This window comes from Python bivittatus, unplaced genomic scaffold (assembly GCF_059951505.1).
Source record: "Python bivittatus isolate LINGU-HERP-01145 unplaced genomic scaffold, Pbiv_v1 ctg000580_np1212, whole genome shotgun sequence".
Taxonomy (NCBI): Eukaryota; Metazoa; Chordata; class Lepidosauria; order Squamata; family Pythonidae; genus Python; species Python bivittatus.
In genome coordinates this window covers 1175172-1202979 of record NW_028277087.1, presented here as the reverse complement: position 1 = coordinate 1202979, position 27808 = coordinate 1175172, and the positions used below count along the sequence as shown (strand labels likewise).

General features: G+C 46.9%; 2 protein-coding genes across 3 annotated transcripts in view; one reads left to right on the top strand and one right to left on the bottom strand.

The window, feature by feature from the left end:
• Positions 1 to 397: 397 nt before the first annotated feature.
• Positions 398 to 14407, bottom strand: UBXN6 (UBX domain protein 6). Of its 2 annotated transcripts, none has more exons than XM_007431236.4 (11): positions 14220 to 14407; positions 10804 to 10958; positions 10020 to 10081; positions 8159 to 8290; positions 7970 to 8067; positions 7199 to 7274; positions 5871 to 5955; positions 4340 to 4562; positions 2909 to 3039; positions 2589 to 2734; positions 398 to 1225 (listed from the first exon to the last, which is right to left on the bottom strand). In XM_007431236.4, the coding sequence occupies exons 1-11, from the start codon at positions 14300 to 14302 to the stop codon at positions 1097 to 1099; spliced, it is 1320 nt and encodes a 439-aa protein (XP_007431298.1). In that variant the 5' UTR covers positions 14303 to 14407; the 3' UTR covers positions 398 to 1096. The 2 variants fall into 2 exon arrangements, with proteins under 2 accessions (XP_007431298.1, XP_007431299.1); XM_007431237.4 differs by having other exon boundaries at positions 4340 to 4559.
• A 5295-nt stretch (positions 14408 to 19702) lies between these two features.
• HDGFL2 (HDGF like 2) overlaps positions 19703 to 27808 on the top strand; it is a 32970-nt gene continuing 24864 nt past the window's right edge. The window contains exons 1-3 of the mRNA XM_088149324.1: positions 19703 to 19862; positions 27082 to 27158; positions 27270 to 27408. Of these exons, the coding sequence (XP_088005450.1) occupies positions 19791 to 19862; positions 27082 to 27158; positions 27270 to 27408 (288 nt within the window). The 5' untranslated portion in view covers positions 19703 to 19790. The remainder of the gene's footprint in view (positions 19863 to 27081; positions 27159 to 27269; positions 27409 to 27808) is intronic.

Below are 27808 nucleotides of genomic sequence, written 5' to 3'. Positions count from 1 at the left end.
AGAGCAGAGCCACCAACAAAACCAAAAATAAATCTTTCACCCCAGACACCTAAAACAAGAGTGGGGGCTAGGTGGCCCCACCCTTTCACTTCATCTACTTGTCCTGTCCCCCAGCAGCATCAATCAGAAATCTAAACAAACGTCCAAAGGAGCCTGCCTTATTCCTCACTACGAATGAACAGAGGAAGCCGGCAGAAACTAGCGCAGTGCATAAAAACGGGGCAGAGAGGCTCAGACGGCTGTCCGGTGCCGAGGGATCTTGCCACCCTGACCCTGCTCCGAAATCCAAGAGCCCACCACATCAATGGCAGCATAGGCAGGGCTTTTATGAAGATGGCTATTTGTGGGGACCATTCCTGCCGCAAAACAGCCTCAGCTCACACAGTCAAAATATCTGAAAAAAAAAAAACCCTGTGGGATTGATGCTTCTAATTTCCTAATCTTCCTCGCTTTGGACTGTTTAGAACTCTTTCCAATAGCTTACAACTTAAGAGCACTGACCCCCTCATTGGCTGCAGTAGTGTATGTACATTCCTTCTCCAATAAAGCTAACAGCTTATCTATGACTTAAAAGCCAGCATGATTCAGGACCTCCTCCAGGCCTAGAATCTGTTACGGACAGTGCTTTGTGAAGCAATAGTTGGCCAGAAACACTGGCAGCCCCGAATGCTGACAAACAGCGCAACTGGGAATTGTTTGGTAAACGCTCCTTCTCTCCTCCCTCAGGCAGTGTTTATCTTTTTCTACCCCAAATGTGCTTAGAAGCTAGAAAAAGATTAAAACCTCTTTGGGCTGAAGATGAAACTTCAAAAAATATAAATAAGAGCAGAGCTGCGCTGGAAAAACATCCCTTGTCCTCCAACACATGTAAAATCAGCTTGAGATCTCCACGTGCAAAGCCTGGGGAAGCCACCTCACCTATTCTCCTTGCAGCTACCCTCTTGCCAGGCTGCTAACACCAGTTAGGAAACAGTGTCTTTTGCTCTAGTCTGCAAGACGAGGTACAGGAAGAGCCGGAGCAAGGCTTCCATTTGACAGGCAGGAGTCGGGGACCACACAGGATGGAACTGGATCCAACCCCACTGCTCCTTTATTTTCAGGACAGCATCTGCACGGTTGGCAGCAGATCTGGTTTCAGCACACTTCCCATGCGCTCGCCCCCTGAAGCTTTGATATCCGCCATGACGTCAGCATCCCAGACGAATGTCAGCAGCGCGGAGGGCACCTTGAAAAGAGAGAAAAAAACTCAGTGGGTGTTTTCAGGGTGCCCGCACTGAACCAACGCTGATGCCTACCGGTGCCCCCAATAAGCACGAGTAGAAACGGCAACCCAGGAGAAGACCGTGACAAACGTCTTCTGCAGCACCGTGTGGGAAAGAGAACCCGGTACAGATGCTGTCACCAGGAATCCAGCTCGACTGAGCTCTTACTTTAGCATCTCTGGGTGGTTGTACGGCTGACGGCTTTGTAAGAAGTGACCTAATTTGCACTTCCTGGAGCCACCGTGAGTTGGGCAGCCATATAAATTGCTTTAATAAACAAATGAATAAATAAAAATAAGGCATCTACTCAAAAGCCTCTGACTGAGAGCAGCCTTTTCTGAAAGGAAGATTGGTTATGCACATGGGAAAAAATAGGTGTAATTACTACCTAGGAACACCTATATTTTGCTAATAATGTTTAAAACGTCTTTCATCTGTTGCTTTTCCTGGGAAACTGCTTTCTGGTTTTTACAGTTCACATCTCTTTATTTCCCTGTTGTTCTGTTCAACATGTCCTGCTTATGACTGCCTTTGCTATTCTCCCCTTCAAATAAATCATCATGGTTCTGTCTGAATTTGACACACTGCCCTTCTTAAGTGATTTAGCTAGGGCTTCTAGATCACTGTTTTTCAACCTTGGCCACTTTAAGTCGCATGGACTTCGACTCCCAGAATTCCCCAGCCAGCAAACAGCATTCTAGATGTATCCATTATAGTCACCATTGGTGCATATCTGCCTCTTACGTTTCCTCCCAGCCCATTTTTTTCTGTATATAGTACAACCACAAAGTCAAGATTTGCACAGTAGCTTCTCCTCTCTTAGAGCGAAGACTGGTACCTAAACAAAAATATACTTATGTACTGCCCAGCTTCCTCACCTGCTTCTACCTCATCCCCCCATTTTTATTATTCTCCAGGAATTAAAACAGACAGCAGTGAGAAAAGTTGGCTTTTTAGCTTATTCGTGGCAGGCACTGCATTCTATGAAGACCTCTTTTTTTTTTAATGCCTCTTACTTAAAAAAAATAAAAACCTTTCTTTTGGATGAATGTCCACTGATTGATACAGGAATTGGACAGGATGAATTTATAGTCGATTATCCTCCATACTGACACTGGAGGGAAACCTGTACAGCTTAAAGAAGGATGCAGAATTGTGCTTGGAGAAGCAAATAAGATTACAGGGCAGTTGCCCCCCCGAGATGGAGATGAAGTCACGGTGTTCAATTGTTTTAACTCCCACATCTTCAATCACAGAACAAAACGGAGAAAAGGCAAAGGGGTTACCAGTTCCATCTCCCTCCCTCCCAAGGAACTGGATACTTACCAGCCCACATTCATTAAGTGCCAAGCTCTCGTCAGTCAGTTTGTGGCCCCCAGGGGCCAGTAGCTCAAACGGGAGCCAATCATTCTGCAGAGTCCCCCGCACAAACTGGAACAGAGCTGAAACGGGCTCTCGGGCATAGAACGTTCCTGCATTGGGGGGAAAAACAACAAGCTTTTCCCTTCTGCTCCCTTTCATATTTTGCACAAGTTCAGACAGAAGAGACCTACTGGATGCTCCTGGGCTGGGCGCATCAAGCACCTGACTCAAGGTAAGCCAGCTCACTGCAGACTGACTATGGCATGACCGGCCTCCCCATTTACCTTGTAGGATGTACCCGTCAGGGAAGCGAACGCGCAGGAGCGTGTAGTTGTATCTCCTCAGCTCCCTTTGTTCTTCCTTCTCCCGCATGGCTTTGGTCCTCAGCATGGAGGCCTTCTCAACAGCTTCTGTCCTTCAGAGAGAAGAGAAGAGGGTCAAAAATGGAAAGCAGAGCATCTAAACAGGACCAAAGCAAGGAACAGACCACAGGTTCTACAGAGACCAGTGGTGGCTCTTCAGGGTTGCACGCTGGACATGCACGGAGCATCTACTTTACCACAGAGCCATGCCCTTCTTAAGAAAAATCCTCCCAGTTCTAAAGAAGGTGAAATGCCTTGTACTGAATCGGACCGTTAATCCATCCAGTCCATTATTTTCAGCACTGATAACTAAAGGCAGGATTTTTTTTCTGGGAAAACGTTCAGCATGGACAAAGAGTACTTGTCCACTGGGTTATGACTGTTCGTCAATTCATTCTCCAAGGTCCCAGGTCAAGGAAATCTTCCCACTGCTACTGAGCACTGCTTAAATCAGACATGAGAAAGCTAGAAATTCATGTAGAACTTAGCGGCCAGGTCACCTCTCTCCAGGCACAATGATGGCCATCAGTTCAAATGGCTTTCAAACACTTGACGAGCCTGTGCAGGATGATTGGCAATGGTTAACAGCCATGGAGCCTTCAGCAAGTCTAGAATGCAATTCTTGGCCCAGAATGCAGGACCCCAAACAACCACTTGAAGTTACAGAAAGGCAGATTCTAACTGAATGCTATGAAGAACGTAACGTCAAGCCTGGTTAACTAATAGGACCCATGGCCTAAAGGAGTGGAAGGCTCCCTCACTGGAGGTGTTCAAGCAGAGGCTGGACAGCCTTCTGTCTGGAGTGCTTTAATTTGGATTCCTGCGCTGAGCAGGGGTAAGATTTGGCAGTCTCACAGTTCTCTTCCAAACTCTCTGTGTGACTGAATGCCAGTTGGAAGAGGGGAAAACCCCAAACCAAAACCAACTCAACCCCAAACCAAAACCCTCACAGAATCATCTTTCCAGGACTGAGTTGCTGTTTCTCCCCCCTCAATGGCTCTTGCACTCCTTCATCAAGGTCTCCTCCACATCCCTTTCTGCTGCCCAGCACCCCATTCCAGAAATGGCTGAGCCACAACGTGCAGGCAGTGCAGGAAGAGAAAATGCTTGGCCCAAAGGGGGGTGCCCCTCTCTTCTGTAAGACTGAAGACCAGTGATGGTGATCACTGGAACTTTCTTAAAAGGGCCACACTGTTCCTCAAAGGGATCTCAGCGGTTTATAGATTGAAAGTTTATCTGCAAGTTAAACCCCAGAATCTCCTCTTGGAAAGAAGCCCAGGCGAAGCCATGAGAATGCCACAGTGGAAAGTCCGAGCTTAGCGCCCACCAGCTCCAGCTGAGATGGTCACTCACCGGGTCCTCTGCTCCCGTCTCAGCTCCTCTGCAGTGAGGCTGAAAAAGTCAATGGGCAGCTCAAAATGAGAGGCCTGCGGGGAGGGCTTGAAAATTTGGAGCTGGCGATCCAGCTTGGCCCTCACTGGCTCGCCGTTCAGCAGTTTCTCTTTGTACTCTTTCAGGTCCTCCAGCTTCTCCAGGACCTTGTCCTTCAGCACATAGAAGTCCTCTGCGGCCCCTTCTGGAAGAAAGGTGGACATCACTTTTGGCCTGCCACCTGTTCTCCTCTTCCCCCTAGCCTGCACTAGAGGCTTACGGCTGGTTGGTTAAACCCCATAAACTCCTTTCAGCCAGCAGCAAAAGCCAACATGTAGGCTGATGATCTGGAAGATGGAGGAGCAACCTCACCTTGGACTGGCCAATTCAGCTCCATCAGTTTGGGGGAACCACTCCATGGCCACATGCAGCCAGAGTGCCAAAATTATCCCATGCAAAGTACATCCTTTTCCCAGCCTTATCCCGTGATAACAGTACTCCCTATCTTAATCTGTGGCTTCACAACAATGCCCCCCCTCCTTTTCCAAACCAAAACAGAGATCAGAAAGATGAAGGCACCTATGCTGTCATTTTTCAACCCCACATTCCAGCAAGGGTTGGAAATAGGTTTTCCAGGGAAGGGCAGTTTGGTGGTGGAGCAAGATGGAGAAGATTAACTGGATGCTCCGTACAACTGATTTAATTTTCTGCTCTTCTGCACACTGATTGCTCTAGACAGACCAAAAGCTTATCTAACACCAAAGACATTCATTTGAGCAGTTATTTATATGTTAAGAACAAGGATAAACTGTAGGTTTAAATTTAGTTGCCCAGCAGGATAAACGACAGGTGCATCGGGGAGGGGGGGCAAGCAGGAAACACTTCCTAGCAGAAAGAGTTGCTTAACAGCTGCCTTCAAAAGCGGTGGCCTCTCCTTTGCTGGGGGCCTTTAAACAGAGGCTGGAGGGCCGTCCGTTGGAGATGTTGCAGTGGTGAATTTCTGCCCAGAGCAGAGGACCGGATTAGATGATGACCCAGTTCAAATTCCAATCCATGCACTCTGTGGCTCATTAGCTGGTCATCTATGCCCACGTGCAGCCCTGTTAGCTCCACAGTGTCTATCCCAGTCAGCCCCCACCTGGTGCCTTCAGAAGCAGCCAATTCTCCATGGTCTGAAGAGCATGTTCAGCGTTCCCTCCACTCCACACAGCCAGAAGCAAATGATTTTGCTTCCCTGGCAAAAACGGCACCATTCACACACACAAACTCAGTGGCTTGTAGAAGGCTCCCCTCCCTAAATAAAGCCTTGGTGGGGGATTCCCCAGAGAGGACACGCACGCGCTTCCCCTCCAAAGGCATCTACCCCATGGCCACAGAAGGCTGATGCAAAGACACCCGAAAAGCAGAGGGAAGAACAAAATGGAGCGTTGTCGAGAAGAGGATGACTGAATGGGCACAACAGCACGAGTAGCTTTATCCGGGTTAGGAAAGGCTTGTTCACACGGAGCCTTACCTTGTCCTGCGACATCCAGGGCAACCTTTTCAAATCCAACAGCCTGGAAAAATTTGTCTGCTCCTTCCAGGCAGTGGATCCTTTCCTAGAAAGAAGTCAGAGAAGATCCATTAAGGCTAATTCTTCTTGGTGCGCTTTATCTGAACTTCTGCCAGGAGACCAAGAGCGCGACCTGCCTTTCAGGGGGTGTGATTCTCTTTTATCCTTCATTGCTGTATTCTCTTGACCAACAGGGATCAAAGCACCAGTCTCCTCATGGCAACCCTTCCTAGATTACGTGCTTGGGTTGGGAAAAAATGAAGCTTTGATTGTGGGATTTAATGATTAGATGATTTGCGTTGATAGGAATAATGTGAATTAGGATTAAATAGTGGTAAGAGATTAATTCTTTTTAATTTGTACTTATATCTGTATTGGAGATAGTCAGAAGTCACTTTCTGTTTCATCTTTCTACTTGATCTCACTCTTTTAGTTCTTGTCTTTTTCTTTTAGTTCTATCTTCTCTCTCTTCTATACTTTCTGATTTGTATTTTAATTGTACTTTTTATATATCTTAATAAAAGTTTTGATCAAAGAAAAAACAAGCCAAGCCGCGAAGGATGGTGGGGAAGTACCTGGACGTCAGATGCCTCTGGGCCAGAGCCAGGCACCCTCCTACTGTCCTGAATGTTTTATTTTTTAAATTTTCCTATAGGAAAATCACTAACATACAAGAACATTTCCTGCAGATCTTTTTATAGAAAGTAGAGCTTTCGTAGATATTCCCCACTTCCTCCAGCCAAGCGCACAACCCAGAGAACTAGCATACATTCTACCCCTTGAGAATTTTGCTGTCTTTCTCATCTCACTTCACAGCTTGTGGCTGCAGCTGTGCTCTCGCTTTTCCAGCAGGAAGCTCCTTTAGTCAAGAGGACTCACTTCAAAACGGAGGAGGAAGAATTGAGGTGACTTGCATTTTATCCATCCCTCATCCCTCCTGGCTTCACCACTGGCTATTTTAGACTACAATCTCCCAAACGGCAACGGTCTTCTGCTTCTGTCACTCGTATAACCCTGGAAGGCCTTGCAACTTTATACTGACAATATAAAGTCATAAAGTGCTGACTTTATGTCCCAGTCATCATGCACTGAACCTCTGGAATCCAGGGAGTTTGGAAGGAGGATCTGCAGTTCACTGAACCCTTTCTGAGGCCAGCTCTCATTCTTCAGAGCAGCCTTCTCCAACACGACACCTCCCATTAGACTGAAAATGCAGTCCCCAGAATCCACAGCCATCACCCCCGGAGAGATCCAGCAAATGCATTCCCACTCCCAAAGCTCCAGCTCACCTGGAAGACTTTGTTCTGCACCTTAATTTTTCGGTATTTCTCCTCCTCCGGGTGGAGATGGATATTATCAAGGTACCTGAGAAGGAAAGGCAATAAAATTGTGTGCGCTCTGAGACCAGCATGTCCCGGTCCGGTTCAAGTTCATGCAGAGCCACTGAGTGCGGCTTTTGCGCTCCTCAAAAGCAGGGACAGAATAGCAGACTAAACTTGGGGCATCTTACACTTCCCTTGTCTCTCTCACTCTCTCTCCCCAAAGGTATCAGACCACCTGAGCCCGTCTGCCTTAGCAGAGAGCAAGATCCTTCCTAGCCTTGCAACTAAAGAGCCTTTTTAGGCAAAGGACGAGGACAGACTCTGGCCCTGATTCTGTGCTTAAAGGCCAGGAAGAGAAAATGGATTTTGCAGCCATTCAGGACTTCATGGAACATTGCATCTCTGAATGGCACAGCTCCTCACAACGCTGCTATACAAGAGTCTTATGATTGGGAAACACCGTGAAATAAATAAATAGCTTAGCGAACGACCAATGCTGGACACTCATGGTTTGCTTGCTGACTTCTACAGACCCCTTTAAGTGGGGTGAGGGGGAGGGCAGCAGGGGCTGATCTTCAGTCTCATTTTTCCCACCACGGTCTTGACATCCCACAGAAGCGGGCTGTCCTCTCTCCTAATTCAGGAAACACTGGAGTCAAACCACAATTAACAGCAGGCACCAGAAAGTCCAGCCAGGGAACAAAGAGGATGTTTCTGAACGGAACAGGCCACACCTACTTTGCAATGGTCTCCACGCCCAGTTTGACCTTCTCCCGGTCCCTGTTGAATGTGTGGATCTCCATGATGGATGCAGCCACTGGATCTCTGGCAGTGTGCTGGAGGAAGAGGAGCAGCCCGTGAGACAAGAGAACAGCGGAGATCCCTCCTGGTTTCAGTGCCCAGAATCCCAGGAACAAGTTGTTTTACCTCGAGGATGGCGTTTTTGATCTGTATCTCCCTTTTGTCTTTTCGGACGGTGACGCCAGTTAACGGGCAAGTGAAATAAACACCCGAAACAGACAGTGTAGAAGAATCTTCTTCAACTTCAGGCAAGGAATTCTAAGAAAAAGGAATTAAATAGAGACACTTGCGCGGGAGAGGGGAGACAAACGTTTCTCCCCACACCTTTGGCCTCTATTCCCTCCTTTGTTGCAATAATGGAAAATGGACAGTAATGGAGAGTTTGCAAACAAAATGCCAAGCTCGCGGAACATCAAGGACCCAGCACTGCTCACTCTGCACTGACTCAGGTCCCATCATAGCCACATCTCTTTCTTTCTCAATGAGTCCTCCTTTCAGGAAGGAAGACAAATGAAGAGGTAGCTGACTCAGAAGCTTGTGGCATTCCAGCCCCTTGACAAGACCGTGCCAAATATCAGATGACAGTGTGAGCATCTTTCAAGTCATGTCAAAAGAAAACTGTCTTCTGTCTCCCCGGGAACACTGGAAGCTGCTGTGGACTAGCTCAAACTCTGTGCTCCTCTAGCCCAGAGTTTCTCAACCTGAGCAATTTTAAGATGTCTGGACCTCAGTCCCCAGAATTCCCTAGCCAGCTGTGGTCCCCAAACATTTTTGACTGCACCCTTTACCAGACAAAAGTTTTTGAGCATTTTATGTATCTTTATTTATTTATAAAATATATCCATGAAGTACTGTATTATACTGACATTCTTATGCACAACAAAAAACATACCCCAAAGCATACTATAAAATAGAAATAAATAAAATAAAGCATACTATATACATATTTGTATATTAGGTATTAGCATTTGCTTAATTTTGTTCTACTTTTTTAAAATTTATTTTTCAATAAATAAAATTTAATAATAAAATTTATTTTTTAATAAATTTATATAACTAAAAATAAATATAAATAGACATTCTAATATTTACTTCTTGCATCCCAGTGGATCATCTTGCAAACTCCCTGGGTACATACACTTAACTTTGAAGAACCACTGTTCTAGAGGCATCCGGCCACTGTTGTACCAGGTAACAGTAATGTTTCAGCTATGGTTGGGTGGTGCTATAAAGTGTTTTTCAACCTCGGCAACTTTAAGATGTGTGGACTACAATTCCCAGAATTCTGGGAGTTGGACCACACATCTTAAAGAATGCTGGCTGGGGAATTCTAGGAGTTGAAGTCCACAAATGCTGCTGGGGAATTCTGGGAGTTGGAGTCCACACATCTTAAAGTTGCTCAGGTTGCGAAACACTGCTGTAGCCCAGGAATGGCCAAGGCAGTGACGCCTGGTAGGCAGGGCCTTATTGCTCCTGTGGACAAGTACTGTACAGAACTTTCTGATTTTTTTCCCGGATTTTTTGGGGAGAACATTTTGTATATACAACATTAAAATACAACATCTTTGTATTTTAAGCTGTGATCAGCTATTATACAGCTTGAACAACCGTCTTCATGGGCTTCCAACCTTAACACGGTGGAAACTTCTGCTTCTGATTCTCTGCAGTTGTGCCCACTGTGAGCTGAAGCATTAAGGTGTAGGGTTTAAGGACTGCAGGTTGGCCACCCCTGAGCTAGGCTACTATTATCTGGACCAGCAGAAGGCATCCAGTTCTAGAGCAGAGAAGATCCACCCTTTACTTCTGACCTGGAGATACATTCTGTCTGCATGCAAAAGAGGTGCCCTTTCCCACCTTACCCCCCAGAAAACGTGGGTGCCCCACTACCCAATCAAACAGGCTATTCTACCACAAGGGTCCCTTAAAACAGGATGCCTCGACAGCACCCCATTATTTGAAATCCAGCCACTTCTCTCCATTTCCTTACCTTCTGATCCACAGGCATCCCCTTATCACTTGCAGCCGCTTCAGCCATAAGCTCTTTTTTCACTGAAGCAGAAAAGGAAATAGACTGATAAATAACAGAGGGAGATTTAGAACAGAGGAAGCAAATTATTCAGCATTTCTATACAGGGAGTTTACATTATTAAAATTAAATCCAAGTGTGACCATCCAAGGGTGCCTATTTTAGCCTGGTTCTGGTATCCTGCAGCACAGCAAGATACAAAAACCTCCCATGCCTGACTCATATTTTCCCACCCTTAAAGTCTAATAATCTGTCCCTATGTTCCTAAATAGTTCCACTAAAGCATAATTGCCGGCTTAGCTGTTATGTGATCAGCCATTGTGGTTCCCACGCCATGGCTTGTGGTTAATGCAGAGAGGTGACCTGTGGCTTGCATAAAACTCCTGGCCTCATTTTCATGACCACCATAACACTTCCAGCTTCAAAATCTGCCAAAATCATTGAGGGGTAGTCTCCCCAATTTTTTTTTTTTTTTGGCCAAAATAATGAGCATAAAACTTTATATCACATAATTCCTTAAAGTCCATAATGTCCCATAACCACCCCAGGTGTGATCAATATCCATATTTCATGCAACCCTCCATCACTGCAGGAAAACGACTGTTGATTTATTCAATCAACCAGGATGAAGCAGACCAAGGCTTTGCCAACTGCTTCAGAACCAAGAGGCCAAGTTTTTGAAAGATTTCTGCTGCTGTAATTCTGCTGCCTCTTGTCCAGCTCCTCTGACCATTTCCCCCCTCACCCTGATTCCGGATGGCATCTTGGGACGAGAGAGGGCGAGCTTTGGGCTTCTGCTCCAGCCGGGCCAAGGCGGCGGCTGCAGCCATCTGGGCTTCGTTGGTGGGCCCTTGGCGACATTTGGGAGGGTCCGGTTTGGGCTTTTCCTTGGATTTTTCCCTGTGGGAGAACAATTGGATGGCAAAAGTGAGAAGCTGGGAATCTCCACATTGTTGAGATTGTTCTTATAATCTCTGATTTCCATTCCACCCTTCTACAGTTCTGACAAAAGATACTTGCTCTACTTCCATTAAGAGAATAATTAAAAATTGAGAAAAATAAAAGTTCCACCATATCTCAGCTAACACAGGACATCATCACATACTCCTTCAGCGAAGAAGAGATGAAACTCAGCAGATCCACCAGAAGGAAAATCCTAAGAGGGCTCAGGGCTCCCACAGGGTTCAAACTCTCAGGCTTGGACCAGAAATCCAGAAGGGAGCAGCTAACCAGGCCAGTGAGGCTGGCTTCCCATTCATGGATCACCTCTACCACCCCAAACTTCTAGAGAAACCAGAGCCCGAAGGCTATCCTGTCGTGTGTTATCTGAAACAGGCCGATAAATCCCAAAGCCACTTCCGTGGGCCACCATCCACCCTGCAGGAAAGAACAAGGCCTTAAAGGTACAGAGAGGGATCATTTGCCTTACAGAATCTGCGAGCAGAAGCACCTACTGAGGCCAAGAATCCAAATGATGGCAACCTCCATTTGACACATCCAGGGAAGGGAAACCAGCTCTGTGTTACTAGTTTCATTTCACTCTTTCAGGAGGTTGGTTTCTAATATTTGATTGGAATCTACAGTCCTGTAATACAAGATTCCATTTCCTATTTTCAGGGATAAAAGAGAACAAGGTTTGGATCACCCGAACCTTCCATTCTGTCATTCTGATTCTTCTGTACAAAATCCTTCAGGACTAATGCAGCCCTCCTTTTCTTTTTTCTTAGAAGTGCAAGAGGAAGGAGAGAAGAATACAAACCTATTCATATAGAGGAGGCAATCCCTGCCAAATCACGGGACAGTTTCCAATAGCAAGGACAGAGAAAAAGGGGGCACATAACGTTGGTGCCTGTAGCTCGTTCTGGCATGTGCAGGCTGAGCAAAGAAGCTAATGCAGTGTGGCCCCTCCCCAAGCCCGTGTGCCCCCCCCAATGTCACACCTCTCCCTACAGCATCATAAAGGGCCAGAGGATCACCCTGTGCAGTCTAGTTTTCAATTCCTAGCAACCCAGGACGCCAGCTGGATTCAAGCCTCTGAGGGCTCTGGGCTCAGAGGTTAAGGCTTCCATTCTCATTTCCAAGAGGCCACTTCCAGCACAGCTTGGGGTTCTGCGTCCCAAAGAGGAAGGAAAAAGGATTCATCTCAGGCAGGTCCTTCTGTCATCTCTCTCCAGGCTACACACTCAAAAACGGGAGAGGTTTATAATGACCAGAGATGAAGTGCTTGTGTGACCGAGGCAAGGAAAGGGTCACCGGCCCCCAATTATGTTTTGCTATCTGATAAGCCACCAAATCCCACCCCTCTCTGGGAGGCATTCTGCAAGCCCATGTCAAGTTGCCCCACGTGGCATGCAGCTTGTGTCATTTGCAAAGACCACCTGAAGTGAACCATGGGGGACTATCTTCCGAGGCCAAGAGCTGGGGCAGGTCAGGTTCTGGACCGCATGGATTGACGGATTACTGTCTTCTGGCCACGGTCATTGCTCTACATTGGCCTTTTCAGCTACCCCTGTGGAATTTTTTGTCCGCCCCAAATCGTGCTGCTGTAAAGGAATGTAAAGCTGACCTAGGGGATAGGGAAGGAATGAGCGAGCCATTAAGGGGGAGAGAGATTTCACACTCCTAAGAAAGCGGTTGGCGTGAGAATGAAACTCAACCCCGCCTTGATTTTGCTTGGTATTCAATGGGACAAGAGAGAAACTTGAGAGGCTTTCAAGATGGATGCCAGCCCTTTGAGGTAGGCCAGGTTCAGAAAGAGGCCCGGCCACTATTCCAGAAATGCCCTCGATTGCAGTAAAGTAGAACAACAGGATCCTGAAATCACTTTCAACCACACTCAGAAACCTATTGGTAACCCCTATGTGACTCAGGAAGGGCGGCAGCTGGCGCAACAGCCACCTGCTGCCCGGGATGAGTTCAAAAAGCGGAGACAACGGAGGGCTCTCTTTGGTGGAGATCTTCAAGCAGAGGCTGGATTTCTGCCCTGCGACGCTTTACAATTCAAGATGCTGGTTTATCACCTTTAGAGCCCTAGGACCGCCTGCTTGTAGCGTGCGATCTGGGAGGGAGGCCGTGCTGCGGCTCCCATCTCCCGAGGAATCCATCCTCATGGGCCCAGAGGGGGCCTTTTCAGTGGTGTCACCCCTCCTGAGGAACTGCTTGCCCCCCTCCTGACTTTCCACAGAGTGGGGCTCTGGAGGAGAGCGTTGGGGGACGTTGATGTAGTGGGCTGCGAGAACAACCCTGAGGAAGAGCCCCACCCAAGGCAATCGGACTCCAAAGCAGGAATGGAATTTGAGAAAGCGTCTCAGACTGGACCCCCCTTCTTCTCTTTTGGAGAAAGGCACACAGGGGAGAGGCCCATTCAGAGTTGCAAGGTTCTGTTATGGTAACCCTATAATAAAAGTAGCTTTAGTATTCATGATGCTGGTGTTCGAGTCTGGTCTGCCTCAAAGGGCTGACAGTTACATTTTCTTTTGTTATCTACTGCTGTTGGCTAGTGATAGAGAGAGAGAGGCAGATCCTGTTTTGATGTTTCTAGCCTTTACCTCCACCATAGGCAGCTTAAAATGTGAGTCTCCAGTTTAAGGACGAGTTCCATTCCCAAGGTCTGTCCTTAAATCGAATTTGTGTGTAAGTCGGAACAGTATTATTGTGTAACACTGTATAAGTAATACTTATTGTGCAGTTAACTCGAACCATTGTGTATTTAACTCGAATCATCATGTATTTAGCTCAAATTTTGCTACAGTGGGCTCCTTTCTTAACTATGGGTCGTCCTTAAACGGGGTGCTCTTAACTAATGAAACCTAATGAAAAAGCAAATTAGTTCAGGAGCATTTGGTGGCTCCTCTTCCTCGGATGTCTTCAGGCGGGGGCTGGACAGCCGTCTGTTGAATTTGGGTTCCTGCGCTGGGCGAGGGGTGGACTGGATGACCTCAAGGGGTCTTCCAGGTCCACCATCGCTAACAAGCCCGCCCGTCCCCTCATCATTCTTACTCCGTTTCCCCCCACCTAAGTCCGCCCAGGATGGAGGGCGGCAACTCCCAGGGCTGGGAAAGAGGCGGGTGGGGTCGATGAAGCCCAAGCCCCTCCGCGGGCGCCAGGTTGGGGAAAGCGACCGGGACCTTCCCCCCCGTCCAGAACGGGCGGGGCGGTTACCTAGGCGACTCGCTGAGCTTCTGGCCCGGGCCTGCCGTCTTGAACTTCAGATCCGCTTTGATTTCCTGGAAGAACTTCTTCATGGCCCCTCCCGCCCGCGGCCTCCGAAATCAACCGAACCCAAACACGAACGGCCTCGCAGCGGCAGCCGGGCGGGGGGTCAGGTACGCAGGCGGCAGAAGGGAAAACAGGAAGCGGAAGCTGGGGAGCAAACAATTTAGCTTCCTGTCACGTGCTGACGCCGCTTCTGACGCCATCTTGACTCAAAGCCGCGAGGGGGTAGAAGGAATCGCGTCGCGTACGGCCTGCGGGCGGAAGTCCCAGCTGCCCTGAAGCCCCGGGGGAGATGTCGATGGACCGGAAGTTTCGCTGATTGGGTGCCCAAGGAGCTTGCTCGCGGCCAATCGCGACCTGGGAAATGGGGAGGAGGCGCTCTAGGCAAGAGGAGGTCCTTCTCTGTGATCCCAAAAGCTCATTAAGAACAGCGAAGAACGTGCTGGGCGTATTTTGAGACTTTTTTTCCTTTCTCGCTCTACCTTTGTGCCATGAAACATTATAACAACTAATAATAAAACTTAGTAAATAATATTAAGTATATTTTGATATCATATATTAATGATTAAAATATTATTTTGCTTCCTAGCGCCCTTAAATGCAGCATTTGGAACACGAGAATAAGATTGTAACGATAAAAAGAACTGCACTATTAATATATATATATATATATATATATTTTAATAGTGCAGTTCTTTTTATCGTTACAATCTTATTCTCGTTATTATATATATAATGACCTATTTGGGTAGAAAATAAATGTATTTTACATTCTTCATCCATGCTGCAAGTCTAAATGTTCTATGGATATGTCTTTGGTCTGCTATTTATTTATTTATTTGTTTGTATATTAAAATTTGTAAACTGCCTATAGTTAAAGCTCTCTGGGTGGTTTAGAATAAAACACACCAAAAAAAAAAATCGAGTTTAAATATATACAGTAAAATCAAACGAAATGCAAAATAAAAACACCATAGAACCAGGCAGCGCAAGACGGTGATTGGGATCTAAAACAGTGTTTCTCAATCTTGGCAACTTTAAGATGCGTGGACTCCAACTCCCAGAATTCCCCAGCCAGCCATGCTGGCTGGGGAGTTCTGGGAGTTGAAGTCCACGCATCTTAAAGTTGCCAAGATTGAGAAACACTGATCTAAAACAATACAAACTGAAATATGATTCAAATACCATTTAAAAGCTTGGGGAAAATAAAAAGGTCCACCTGGCGCCAAAACAGTGCTAATATGGAGGAGAGAAATACCCTGTCCATTGCCACCAAACATAGATCTCCTACTACATCCTCATCAAAGTCCCCTCACAACTGCCTCTACCAAACAGCAGTGAGACTTTCAAAGCGCCTCTGCTGATGTATTTCATCCTCCTTGCCATGTGGATGAAAGATCAAAGTCTCTTTACTCTTGTGCAGGCATGAACCCTTCCGTCTTGTTTTCGTAACTGCAAGTCAGAAGTGGTTTGCCACCGTGGCCTTATCCAGAATATTTTTTCCAGTTTTCCAGATAAGATTTCTGAGTGGTCTCCCATACAATCACTAAATAGGCCTAGTGCTGTTAAGTACTGGGGGAGGAGGGGGAAACAGATTTTTTGAGGAAGGAGGACTCATTCTGTTGAGAGGAGAAAGGCTAAAAATCCTCCTTGTGAGTTAGTTAGGATTAAAAGGAATTCTGTTTGGGAGGCCTACAGAGTAGCCAAAGATGCGAGTATAAGATGTGGGGATGAGGGCCCAGGGCCCCTCCCACGGACTGCATACAGTTCATAGATCTGAGATTTCCCACATTTGATTTATTGCACCAAAATGCATTGTTGTTGTTGTTCAGTCGTTAAGTCGTGTCCGACTCTTCGTGACCCCATGAGCCACATCGCGCCAGGCCTTCCTGTCTTCACTGCCTCCCTGAGTTTGCTCAGTTTCATGCTCATTGCTTCGGTGATGCTCTCTAACCATCTCACCCTCTGCCGTCCTCTTCTCCTTTTGCCTTCAATCTTTCCCAGCATCAGGGTCTTCTCCAAAGAGTCCTCTCTTCGCATTAGGTGGCCAAAGTATCTGAGCTTGAGCTTCATTATCGATCCTTCCAATGAGCAATCAGGGTTGATTTCCTTTAAGATTGACTGGTTTGACCTCCTAGCAGTCCAGGGGACTCTCAAGAGTCTTCTCCAGCACCACAGTTCAAAGGCATCAATTCTTCGGCGCTCGGCCTTCTTTATGGTCCAGCTCTCACAGCCATACATTACTACTGGAAAAACCATAGCTTGGACTATGCGGATCTTTGTCGGCAAGGTGACGTCTCTGCTTTTTAATATGCTATCTAGGCTCGCCATGGCTTTCCTCCCAAGGAGCAAGCGTCTTTTAATTTCATGGCTGCAGTCTCCATCTGCGGTGATCTTGGAGCCCAAATAAATGAAGTCTGTTACTGCTTCCATTTCTACCCCTTCTATTTGCCAGGAATTGATGGGTCCAGATGCCATGATCTTAGTTTTTTTAATGTTGAGTTTCAAGCCAGCTTTCGCACTCTCCTCTTTCACCCTCATCAAGAGGCTCTTTAGTTCTTCTTCACTTTCTGCCATTAGGGTGGTATCGTCCGCATATCTGAGGTTGTTGATGATTCTCCCTGCAATCTTAATTCCGGCTTGTGATTCTTCCAGCCTGGCATTTCTCATGATGTACTCTGCATATAGGTTAAATAAGCAGGGTGACAGTATACAGCCTTGTCGTACACCTTTCCCTATTTTGAACCAATCGGTTGTTCCATGACCGGTTGTAACTGTTGCTTCTTGGCCCGCATACAGATTTCTCAGGAGACAGGTAAGGTGGTCTGGTACTCCCATCTCTTTAAGAATTTGCCACAGTTTGTTGTGATCCACACAATCAAAGGCTTTTGCATAGTCAATGAAGCAGAAGTAGATATTTTTCTGGAATTTTCGTGCTTTCTCCATGATCCAGCGAATGTTGGCGATTTGATCTCTAGTTCCTCTGCCTCTTCGAAACCCAGCTTGTACATCCGGTAGTTCTCGGTTCATGTATTGCTGAAGCCTAGCTTGTAGGATTTTGAGCATAACCTTGCTAACATGTGAAATGAGTGCAATTGTGCGATAGTTTGAGCATTCTTTGGCGTTGCCCTTCTTTGGAATTGGAACGTAAACTGACCTTTTCCAATCCCGTGGCCACTGTTGCGTTTTCCAAACTTGCTGGCATACTGAGTGCAGCCCTTTAACAGCATCATCTTTTAGCATTTTAAATAACTCAGCAGGAATCCTGTCATCTCCACTAGCTTTGTTGTTAGCAATGCTTCCTAAGGCCCACTTGACTTCACTGTCTAGGATGTCTGGCTCAAGGTCAGCGATCACACCATACAAACCACATCATACAAAGATCAGAATCATGCAAGCCATGGACCATCTATGGAAGCAAAAGTTGGACTTTGAAGAAGCAGGATAGGAAGAGCATTGACACCTTTGAACTTTGCTGTTGTTGTTCAGTCGTTAAGTCGTGTCCGACTCTTCATGACCCCATGAACCATATCGTGCCAGGCCTTCCTGTCCTTCACTGCCTCCCTGAGTTTGCTCAGTTTCATGCTCATTGCTTCAGGGATGCTATCTAACCATCTCATCCTCTGCCGTCCTCTTCTCCTTTTGCCTTCAATCTTTCCCAGCATCAGGGTCTTCTCCAAAGAGATCTCTCTTCGCATTAGGTGACCAAAGTATCTGAGCTTGAGCTTCATTATTGATCCTTCCAATGAGCAATCAGGGTTGATTTCCTTTAAGATTGACTGGTTTGACCTCCTAGCAGTCCAGGGGACTCTCAAGCGTCTTCTCCAGCACCACAGTTCAAAGGCATCAATTCTTCGGCGCTCAGCCTTCTTTATGGTCCAGCTCTCACAGCCATACATTACTACTGGAAAAACCATAGCTTTGACTATGCGGATCTTTGTCGGCAAGGTGATGACTCTGCTTTTTAACAAAATGCATGGAGAATCTTAATTACTGGATTCACACATCGCTTTTCTTTGTACAGTAGTTGGAGCTGCACTTTAGAGGGAGCGGAATTAGCCCCCAAGAGCTGGACACGATGCTGTTGCTAAAGTCAATGGGGATTTCCTAGGTGCGTCCAGACCATTATGTTAAGGCAGCGTTTCTCAACCTTGACAACTTTAAGATGGGTGGATTTTAACTCCCAGAATTCCCCAGCCAGCAAAGCTGGCTAGGGAATTCTGGGAGTTGAAGTCCACCCATCTTAAAGTTGCCAAGGTTGAGAAATGCTGCATTAAGGTTACATTACATCAATCCAGGGGCAATAGCTACTTAATACGTTTCACTTTTATTTTCGCAGCCAAGAGAAAGTTGCTGTTTTCCTGTTCAGTTTCAGGGGAGTGAGGAGGACTCCGAAGGGGGGGGCAGCAGGAGGCTCTCTGTTGGCCCAGATGCCAATCTCCAGCAGGGCTTCTCTGGTTCCCACCTGGCACAAGATGCAAGCTTGGCCGTTCCAGTTCGCGTGCCAGCAAATCTGCAATTTATTTAATTGGCCAGATCCCAACCGGAGGAAAGAGGAAAGGAAGCTGGGAAACAGGTTGGGCGATGCCAAAGCCAATTATTCCCAAGGCTTCCTTCACTTTGTTTTTCTTTCCTTTGTCACCTCCTGGGTGAGCTAAGGAAAATCCCCTTTTCGCTGCCTGGAGCAAGTTTGCTGCGGGTGTGGAGGCCACCTGGAAAAGCCATTGCCAACTTTGCACCCTCAGGGTCAATGAGAGCAAGCCAGCCGCTGCTACAGACGTCAATCTGGCCCAGATCACTCGCAGGCCGGGATTACCAGGAGATTGGATTTCCATAATCCCCTGCCAGATTAAACCTGGATACTAGGGGAGGTGAGGTCCAGTCTTTTGGAGGTGACCAGGTTGGGGAAGGCAAGGCCCACACACCCCACTTGGCACAGAAAGGCTACATCTGTCAGCCTGTCCTGCCTTGCAGGGGCGTTGTGAGCCAGGAACAGCGGGTGCCCGCCCTTCTTCTGCCCTGGGGCACATCTCCTCCTTACAACTGATTAATTATATGCCATCAAGTCAGGGTCTACCCTTAGCGACCACCCAGATAGATTTTACAGCCATTGAAAAACCCCAGGGCGGGACCAGGGCTTCGAAGCATGTGCAGAGTTCCCCCCCACGCATGCTCCGCCCCCTCCTTAGCCCCTCCCTTTGCCTCCCGTGCTCCTCTCCCCCGCAGCCTCTGGCCAATCCCGTCCTCCTTCGGCGCAGCTGCTCCCACCCCACTCTTCCCTCCGCGGGCTCTGATTGGTCCGCTGGCAGGGAGCGCGAGGCGCGCGTGCCGCCATCCCGCCAGCCAATGAGCCTCGCGGGCCGGGCGGCCGCGGCGCCGAAGCGACACCAGGCCGGGCCAATGAACCGCCGCCAAGCGCGTGTCCCGCCCTCCTTCCCTTCAGGCCGGCGGCCACGCCCCTCCCGGTTGCCTGGCGAAGCCTGAGGCCTGGCCGGGGCCTGCTTGCCCGTCGCCGCGATGCCGCACGGCTTCAAGGCCGGAGACCTCGTCTTCGCCAAGATGAAGGGCTACCCGCACTGGCCGGCCCGGGTGGGTGAGAAGCCCGCGAGGGCGCCGCGGACGGGCGGGGGAGGGATGGGAAGAGCCGTCGCCTAGCAACCGCGCCCTCCCCTCGCTCGTGGCGGGGGGCGTCTCCCCTCCCCTTCTTTGGAGCGCGCCCTCCACGTGACTTCTTCACGGGGGGGGCAGCGCCCCTCTGCTCCCTAGGGGGACTCATCTTGGGGGCGCTGATAAAAGTGGGAGGGAGCTTTGGGGCGCTGACATCCCGCACCAAGTCTTAGCAAAGACCCCCCCGACCTCCTCCTCCTCCTCAGGACGCTTGGCAGCAGCCGGGGAGGGGGTGGCAACGTCCCCCCTTTGCAGGCCTGCAGGCTCCTGTGTAGGTCCCGTGAATAACGTGCACGTATCGTGCGGGGGTGCAATAGGGAAGGCTTGTGCATCAAGCGTGCAAATGCACACCTGCATATCTCTGCCTGTCGGCGTGCATCTCGGTCGTGTTTTGAAGCAGGATACCAAAACACCCGTGCGGGGGGCGGGGGTGCGCGTGTGCACCACCCTTCTGTCGATGTGCATACGCCCACCCCCCGGGTGCACAAAGTACAGGTGCAGGATACAGTTGCTCGCTCCTGAATATCTGCAGATATATCTTCTTTGTACCTGTCACGTATGTGCATGTTTGTATATTTTTATATTGTTTGTACAAACTATATATATATGTATGTATGTATGTATGCATACACAGAGAATATATGCTGTCGAGGACTTTGTAATAGCCTTTTGGTATTTGGGGAAGATACCTCATGAGCCTCAAAGAGTTTGGGTGGTATGTCTTTGCAGGTACTGCATACACACAGATTTAAGCACCTAACTCCGTATATACAGTGTCAGAGACATTGTAGGAGGAGAGCTGTGTTAGTCCAGGGTAGCCCAACATCAGGAGGAGTCTGACCCTCATTAAGGGCTCCTGCTTGAGCATGGAAGTGTTGGAGCTCGCTTGCCTCTATGTCTGTGGGTAGAACAACATGGTTTGGTCTTGTTGGCAAGATAGTTGATTTTCCCTTACGCTACCCCAAGATTCAACCAAGAGGGGCTAGGCTTGAGAGTTTGGGGCACCTTTGGCTTGGTGGGCCTTCTGGCAGTTGTATCTGTTCAAAAGAGTCCTCTGTGCACAAGAACAACAACAAACCATCTTAGCTACAGATAGTCCCCAATTTAAGAACGAGTTTTGTTCCCCTGGCCTGTCCTTAAGTCGAATTAGTACATAAGCCAGAACAGTATTATTGTATAATACTGTGTAAGTAGTATTGTGTAACGAACTATTGTGTATTTAACTCGAATTGTTGTGTATTTAACTCAAGTTTTGCTACAGTAGGCTCCATTCTTAACTATGGCTCATCTGTAACCCAGTGTTCTGTTACTTTGCTTAAGAAAACAGGAAGCCATAAAAGGATTTTTTCTTCTTTTCTATCCACTGAATTTTGTGTAGGACTGGGCTTGTCTGTTAGCCATCATTTGAAATTTAGGAAGGAGCTCCCTGTTTCTTACCAATGCTGTGTGTTTGGGTTTTATTTACTGTAGTCCCTCCTATCACACTCCATGAGATTTTTCAGAGGTGTAAGGTTAGATGTATATGCATGCTGTATCTAGCCTGGCCCACTTCTCTTCCCAAAGTTTTATGTCACACAATCAATAGAAATGTAAAAGCACCATTAATAAATAGTGCAATCCATAAGCATACCTGTCCCTGAAATAATTATAGACTCAAACCTTGGGGGGGGAGTCCTCTGAGTTTAAATATTTGCCGTTTGATTGCAGAGGCCTTGAGAAAAGGGATAGCTGACATTGGGAATGAATGTCAGCTTTTTTCCTCCTTGCATCCACAGTTTTGTATAAAGTTGGCCCTGTAGGCTGGTTATTATTTTAAGTTATTTTTGCATCAGTATAAGAACTTGCAATGGGAACAGCCTTAGCTAGTATTTGATACCATTGGTTGTGTTTTTATGCAGTAGAATGTAGCATTTTAACCTGAAACCATCTCGCGGATCCTGCAATGGACCGAGATCTTTCTCTTGCATCCTGGACTGATCCTTTGGGTGTCCCACTTACTACCTCTCTCCAATTTGAATGAGCAGCCTTTAGACACATTTTTCATTACAATTACATATCCGCTTAGTTGTCAAGCCAACCACTCTACACTTAATTAGCCTGCTAATCATCCTGTCAAATGCTCTGTTGTAGGCTAAATATATGTTGCATGTCTACAGCATTCCCACAATCTGAAGGAAGTTAACTTGATCAAATAGTGAGAAAAGATTAGTTCTTGAAAATTCATGTTGGCTTCTGGTAATTATTCCCCTGATCTCAGGATTTCTGCTCCAGAATCTTCTCAAGTACCTTCGTCAGATTCACTCAGCTAGTTCTCTGGATCTTTCCTTTCTTCCTTTTTTGAAAATAGGGACAGCATTTGCTTTCCTCCAGCCATCTGGCTCCACTTCTTCAGGATTTTTCAAGTGCTAGACAGTCAGCTATTTCCTTCAGTATCCTAGGGTGCTATGTCTAAAGAAGTCATCCTTGATATTTTTAGCATCCCTGACAAACCTCAGCTCACTCTGAGCTCAGCCTACAGTTCAGGGCTCTCTCTCTGTATTGTTCTTTTGTGATGGGGCTCTGCATTTTCTTTCATCTGCCTTTGCTTTCAGATCTCGACTAAGTTTATGTAAAGGCATGTCAATTTCTTCTGCTTTCCTCCACCTTTTTTTCCCCTCGTTGGACCTGCTTGCAGTTATGCTTTGGATATCTTCTTTAGAAATTCCCACCTGACTAGAGTATCTTTTTCCATCAACTTTTCTTGCTGTGGATTTATTTATTGGATGTTTAAAGCTGCCCAACTCCAAATAGACTCAGAGCAGCTTATTCTTATTTATTATCATTGCTGTGAATTTATTAAAAAGAGCTGGTTTGGTCTAGTGATTAAGGCTCCAGGCTAGAAACCAGGAGACGGTGAGCTCTAGTCCCACCTTAGCCATGAGAGCCGGCTGGGTGACTTTGGGCCAGTTCCCCTCTGTCAGACCAACTCACCTCACAGGATTATTGTGGGGAAAATAGGAGGAGGAAGGAGTGTAGGTATGTTCGCTGCCTTGGATTGCTTATAAAAATAATAAAGGCGGGATCAAAAATATTTTAAAGAAAGGTTGTTGGTGTTTTTTTTGTAGTACAGGATATGTGTTGGGCTATGTTCAGTTCTGGTTTCCCTTAAAATCAAGAACTCTGGCATTACACATTCACTTCCCCAATGTCCTGCCACTTCCATTTCTTCAGCTAAGTCTTCCCTGTTTATTGGTATAGTAAACTACATTCTAGAGGTGTGCAAATGTAAAACTTTCCAAGTTTGAAGGGGTCTCTTGTGTTGCTCTCAGTTTGGAATGGGTTGTTTTGAGCTTGAAACACTTCCAAAATGATCAGAATAATCTGACTCAGAACTGGGTTTCTGACTTGAAGCTGAAAATGTTTCAAATTTGAAGACAGTGGCATTGCCAAGAACCTGCATGGATGTGCCTCTGAAGTCACTCAGAATCATGTTTGACTGAAGGGAGACTTCACCATCTTAGATTCACCCATCAGACTAAGCTACAAAAAAATAGCCCAGAGTTGTTGGTCACCACTGACAAATTGGGCCTGTTGTTTAAAAACCCTGACCTGATAAAATGCAGCTTTGTTCTGAGCAGGTAGTCCTCCAGTGACACTCAGTAAGTGTTCTGTTTCCATGTGCTCCTGGCACCTTCCTCTCTGGACATTGCAGAGGTCAAGGGGAGCATTTGTCACAGTGACCCAGTTGGAAATTTTATTTATTTATTCATTCAGTTTGGGTGACACCTGACTCCATCTGATTTTGAGAGCATGTAATGAGCACGTGCACAAAATAGCCATTCATAAAATGGCTGCCACATGGCCGTGGCCAACTACAACATAACCGTTTACCAGAATGCAAGCAAGCTACCTCTTCTGCCTGGATGTTCTCTGTCCTTTCGTTGGGACTTTTTATAAGGTTCAAAGGCAGTACTGCAGGCAAATAGGATGGAAGCTGATGCTTCATTTTGCAATATGTAAGATTTCTGTGCTTATATTTTCTTAAAAGACGCTTTAAAAAGAAATCAGGTGGCGACACCAAGAGAGATATTGGGGGGAACATGGGTGTCCGTGGGCATGATATGACCTTGGTGCTGGTTTTCCTCCAAACCCTTGAAAACAGTGGGGTATTATACCCCGCATTTTTCAGTGATTTACCCCCAGACTTTCACTTCTGTATCTTAAAACCATCTTATGTAGTTGGTTTTGGGAAATACCTTTTCCCCACATCTACCTAGTGTCGTTTCTGCAGCTTTGTATTCTTGCCTCTAAACTGTCAGAAAGTTTCCATGCAGTTATGGTGTCCCTGTTGATTTTTTGCTTCTTCTTGTTCCCCACGATTTCCTTGGTCAACTAAGTAGGGGAAGAGGAGCTATGTAACCCTTTGTATTCTGGGCCTGGCAAACCTGTTCTTGATCTGTGCACTCTATAAAGAATGTGTTTCTGCATTAGTGATTCCAGTCTGGAGAGTTGAATGTGCTATTTTCATAACTGGGCATTGGAAGCACTCTCACACTTCACCCATCCCAAGAAGGTTTGTTTCTAGGGTCAAATTCTGTTCACTTTGGGGTACCATATTTTAACAAGAGCTTTGATAACCGGCAGCTTTATGTGTGGGCAACCTGGAACCAGTCCAGTGGAGTAACATAAAGATGATGAGGGGTATAAAAAGTCCAATTTTGGCAGAATTATTGGAGAAACTAGGAATATTCAGAAGAGAAAGGTAAGACAGATCAAAGGCAGGAACAAATAGATTTCTTAGGGCCAAAGTGTGGAAATTCCAAGAAGTAGATTCCAGAAACTTTCAAACAATTCATTGACTAAGGAAATGGCAGAGCTATGGAGACATTTAAAAAGAAGCTGAAGAGGCCTGCTACAGCTGTTACCGTATTCTGCTATGGTGGAAGGTAGAATATATTATGTCTTTCAGACCTAAAATCTGTCAGACTATTCAGGAGAAAAAGTTCACCAAAGTCTCTGTATCCTGTATCTCAGTGAGAGTTACTTTACCTCCTGAATGGAAGCTAGATCTCCAAACAGCATCTCATGCAGAGGTGCGGCAAGAACGCTCTGCAAATTGTATAATTTCTCTTGCCTGATAAAACATTGGTGATTGAGCAGTTCCTCCAGAATCAGCCACTAGAAGTATATTCTGCTGACACCCACCTGCTCTGCTAGGAATTGCAAACCCAGAGAGAGGCAAAAGAGGGGTGAAGAATGAATGTCCCCACTCACCCCCCTTTTTTTTCCCATTGGGCTATCCCTGCAGATAGGAAGGGATATTCCAGTTGACCCAGTGACACTTTGGGGAACAAGTGTGTGCTGGCTGGTTGGGTGAGGCAGAACCACACATTGGAGCTACAAGCTCAGAGTTGCGCTCTATATGCAAACGGCCAATTGGGCTGGTGGCTATTTAGTCTGTCTGCTTCACCTTTGTTCTGCAGTCCATCTCCTCTCCTGGAAGCTGGTTTTCCCCACTCAAAAATGTATCTTGTGACCTTTCCTGGGGCACAGAGAGGAGGGTCTGCCCACAGCGCCTCTTCAGCAGGTTTCTCCCTCCTCCACCATCATTTGTACAGCAACAGGAAAGCCAGAGTTACTGCTGTTTGGGAACATCGTCAGCTTGTGGGAAGCGTGTGCTTATTATTCCCTTTGGGCTTTCCCTTCATTCCCAGAGCTTAGGGCCTTGCCTCTCCTTGCTTCTGGCTTTAGGTTAAGCTGCCCAGGGTCTCTTGGTGAACTTCTTAGCTGAAGAAAGATGTGAACCTGACCTTCTACCAGGTTGTCAGCAGGGGGGGTAATAGAAAAGTTGAGATGGTGGCTGTGATCATGTGATGAGGTGACTCAAGTTAAAAAGGCTGGGCCTTCAACTGCAGGGTCATGGCCTCCATTTTTGATCCCCCCTCCCCCTGCAGATGTTCCCACCCTCTATTTATATTGAGCAGCAGAAAGCCGCGCATGACCAGTTTTGTTCTACTTGGAACTCGTCAGGTGCATGTAGCCATAGATCTTACTGTGGGTTCACACCTCTATTGGGAATTGAGCTTGTGCAGTATGGCATTTGACAATACAGGTAGTCCTTGCTTAATGACTGCCCTGTTTAGCAACTGTTTGAAGTTACAACGGCACTGAAAAAGTAACTTGATGACCAGTCCTTGCACTTATGACTGTTGCAGCATCCCTGCAGTCATGTGATTGAGATTCAGGTGCTTCACAACTGGTGAGCGTTTACAACTGTCACAGTATCCCACAGTCACGTGACTGCCATTTGCATGCTTCACAGCCTGTTTCTGTGAAGAATCAGAATCAATGGAGAAGCCAGCAGAGAAACCACAAGTGGGAGTCAAGTGATGTCTTACTTAATGATCCACAATGACTCGCTTAACAGCTGAATGGGAAGTGACGTCATAAGTCGGTCATGATCATGTGATGTCTCACTCAGTGACAGAGTCACTGGTACCATTTGTGGTAATTAAGCAATGACTACCTGAATACAGTGTATTAGCTTGAGGAGCTGTCTGGGCATTAGGGTTCAGCAGTGTTGCAGGAAGGCATGTCTAGAATTTGTCTTCAGAGTGATATACAGGTAGTCCTTGCTTACCAACTGCCCTGTTCAGCAACTGTTCAAAGTTACAACAGCACTGAAAAAGTAAACTTATCACCAGTCCTTGTACTTATGGCAGTCACAGCATCCCCACAGTCACATGATCAAAATCTGGGCACTTTGCAACCAGCGGACCTTTATGACTATCACAGTGTCCCACAGTCATGTGATCACCATTTGTGCACTTCATAGCTGGCTTCTCACAAGCAGAGTCAATGGAGAAATCGGCAGTGAAATTGCAAGTTGCAGTCATATGACATCTCACTTAATGACCACGGCGATTCGCTTAACGACCACAGGAGTGAGATTGTAAGTCAGGCACAGTCATGTGATTTTTTTTGTTTAACAACTGCTCTGTTTGGTGACAGAGTTTCCAGTCCAGTTGTGGTAGTTAAGCAAAGACTACCTGTATACTGTCCACCCTCCCTTTTCAGCTCTCAGGCACATAAAAAAAACCTGTGTGATTCTTGTATGACACTGTTAAACCCCTGATTGACTCTGTCTCCACCTTCTTTCCAGATTGACGATATCATTGACGGGGCTGTGAAGCCTCCCCCCAACAAGTATCCCATATTCTTCTTTGGCACCCATGAGACGTAAGTGCCAGGTTTGGGGTTCTGCACCTGAGTCGGTGGCATAAGCGTTGGGGGGTTGCTATCTCTCTCCAACCTCTCGCGTCCCTTCTTTGGTCTGTCCTTATCCTGCAGGGCGTTCTTGGGCCCTAAGGACCTGTTCCCTTATGAAAAGTACAAGGACAAATACGGGAAGCCCAACAAACGGAAAGGCTTCAACGAAGGGTTGTGGGAAATCCAGAACAACCCTCATGCCAGCTACAGCGCACCTCCGGTGAGTGAGCCCGTCTGACATGATGCGTTTGGTTGCCCCTCTGTTTTGGTATCGGGCAACAGTCGGCCCTAAGAACCAAAGTCACACTGCAGTAGAAGAGAATATCTGTAGCTCAGGGTTGAGCTGAGGAGCCCGCTGTCTGGGGAATTCTGGGAGCTGAAGTTCACGCATCTCAAAGTTGCCGCATTTGAAAAACGCTGCATGAGACTTCCAGCTGCTGTTGCAAAACTGCTTCTCATCACCAGGATCCTTCCTTTTGGCCAACCCTGCCCTTCTCACACGGCATCTTCGCAGCTGACTCTTTATTTTTATTTTTTGTTTATATACCAAATTTATCACCGCCCATCTCTTCGAAACAACTCTGGGCGGTTTACAGCAGAGATAAAATCAATTAAAATAC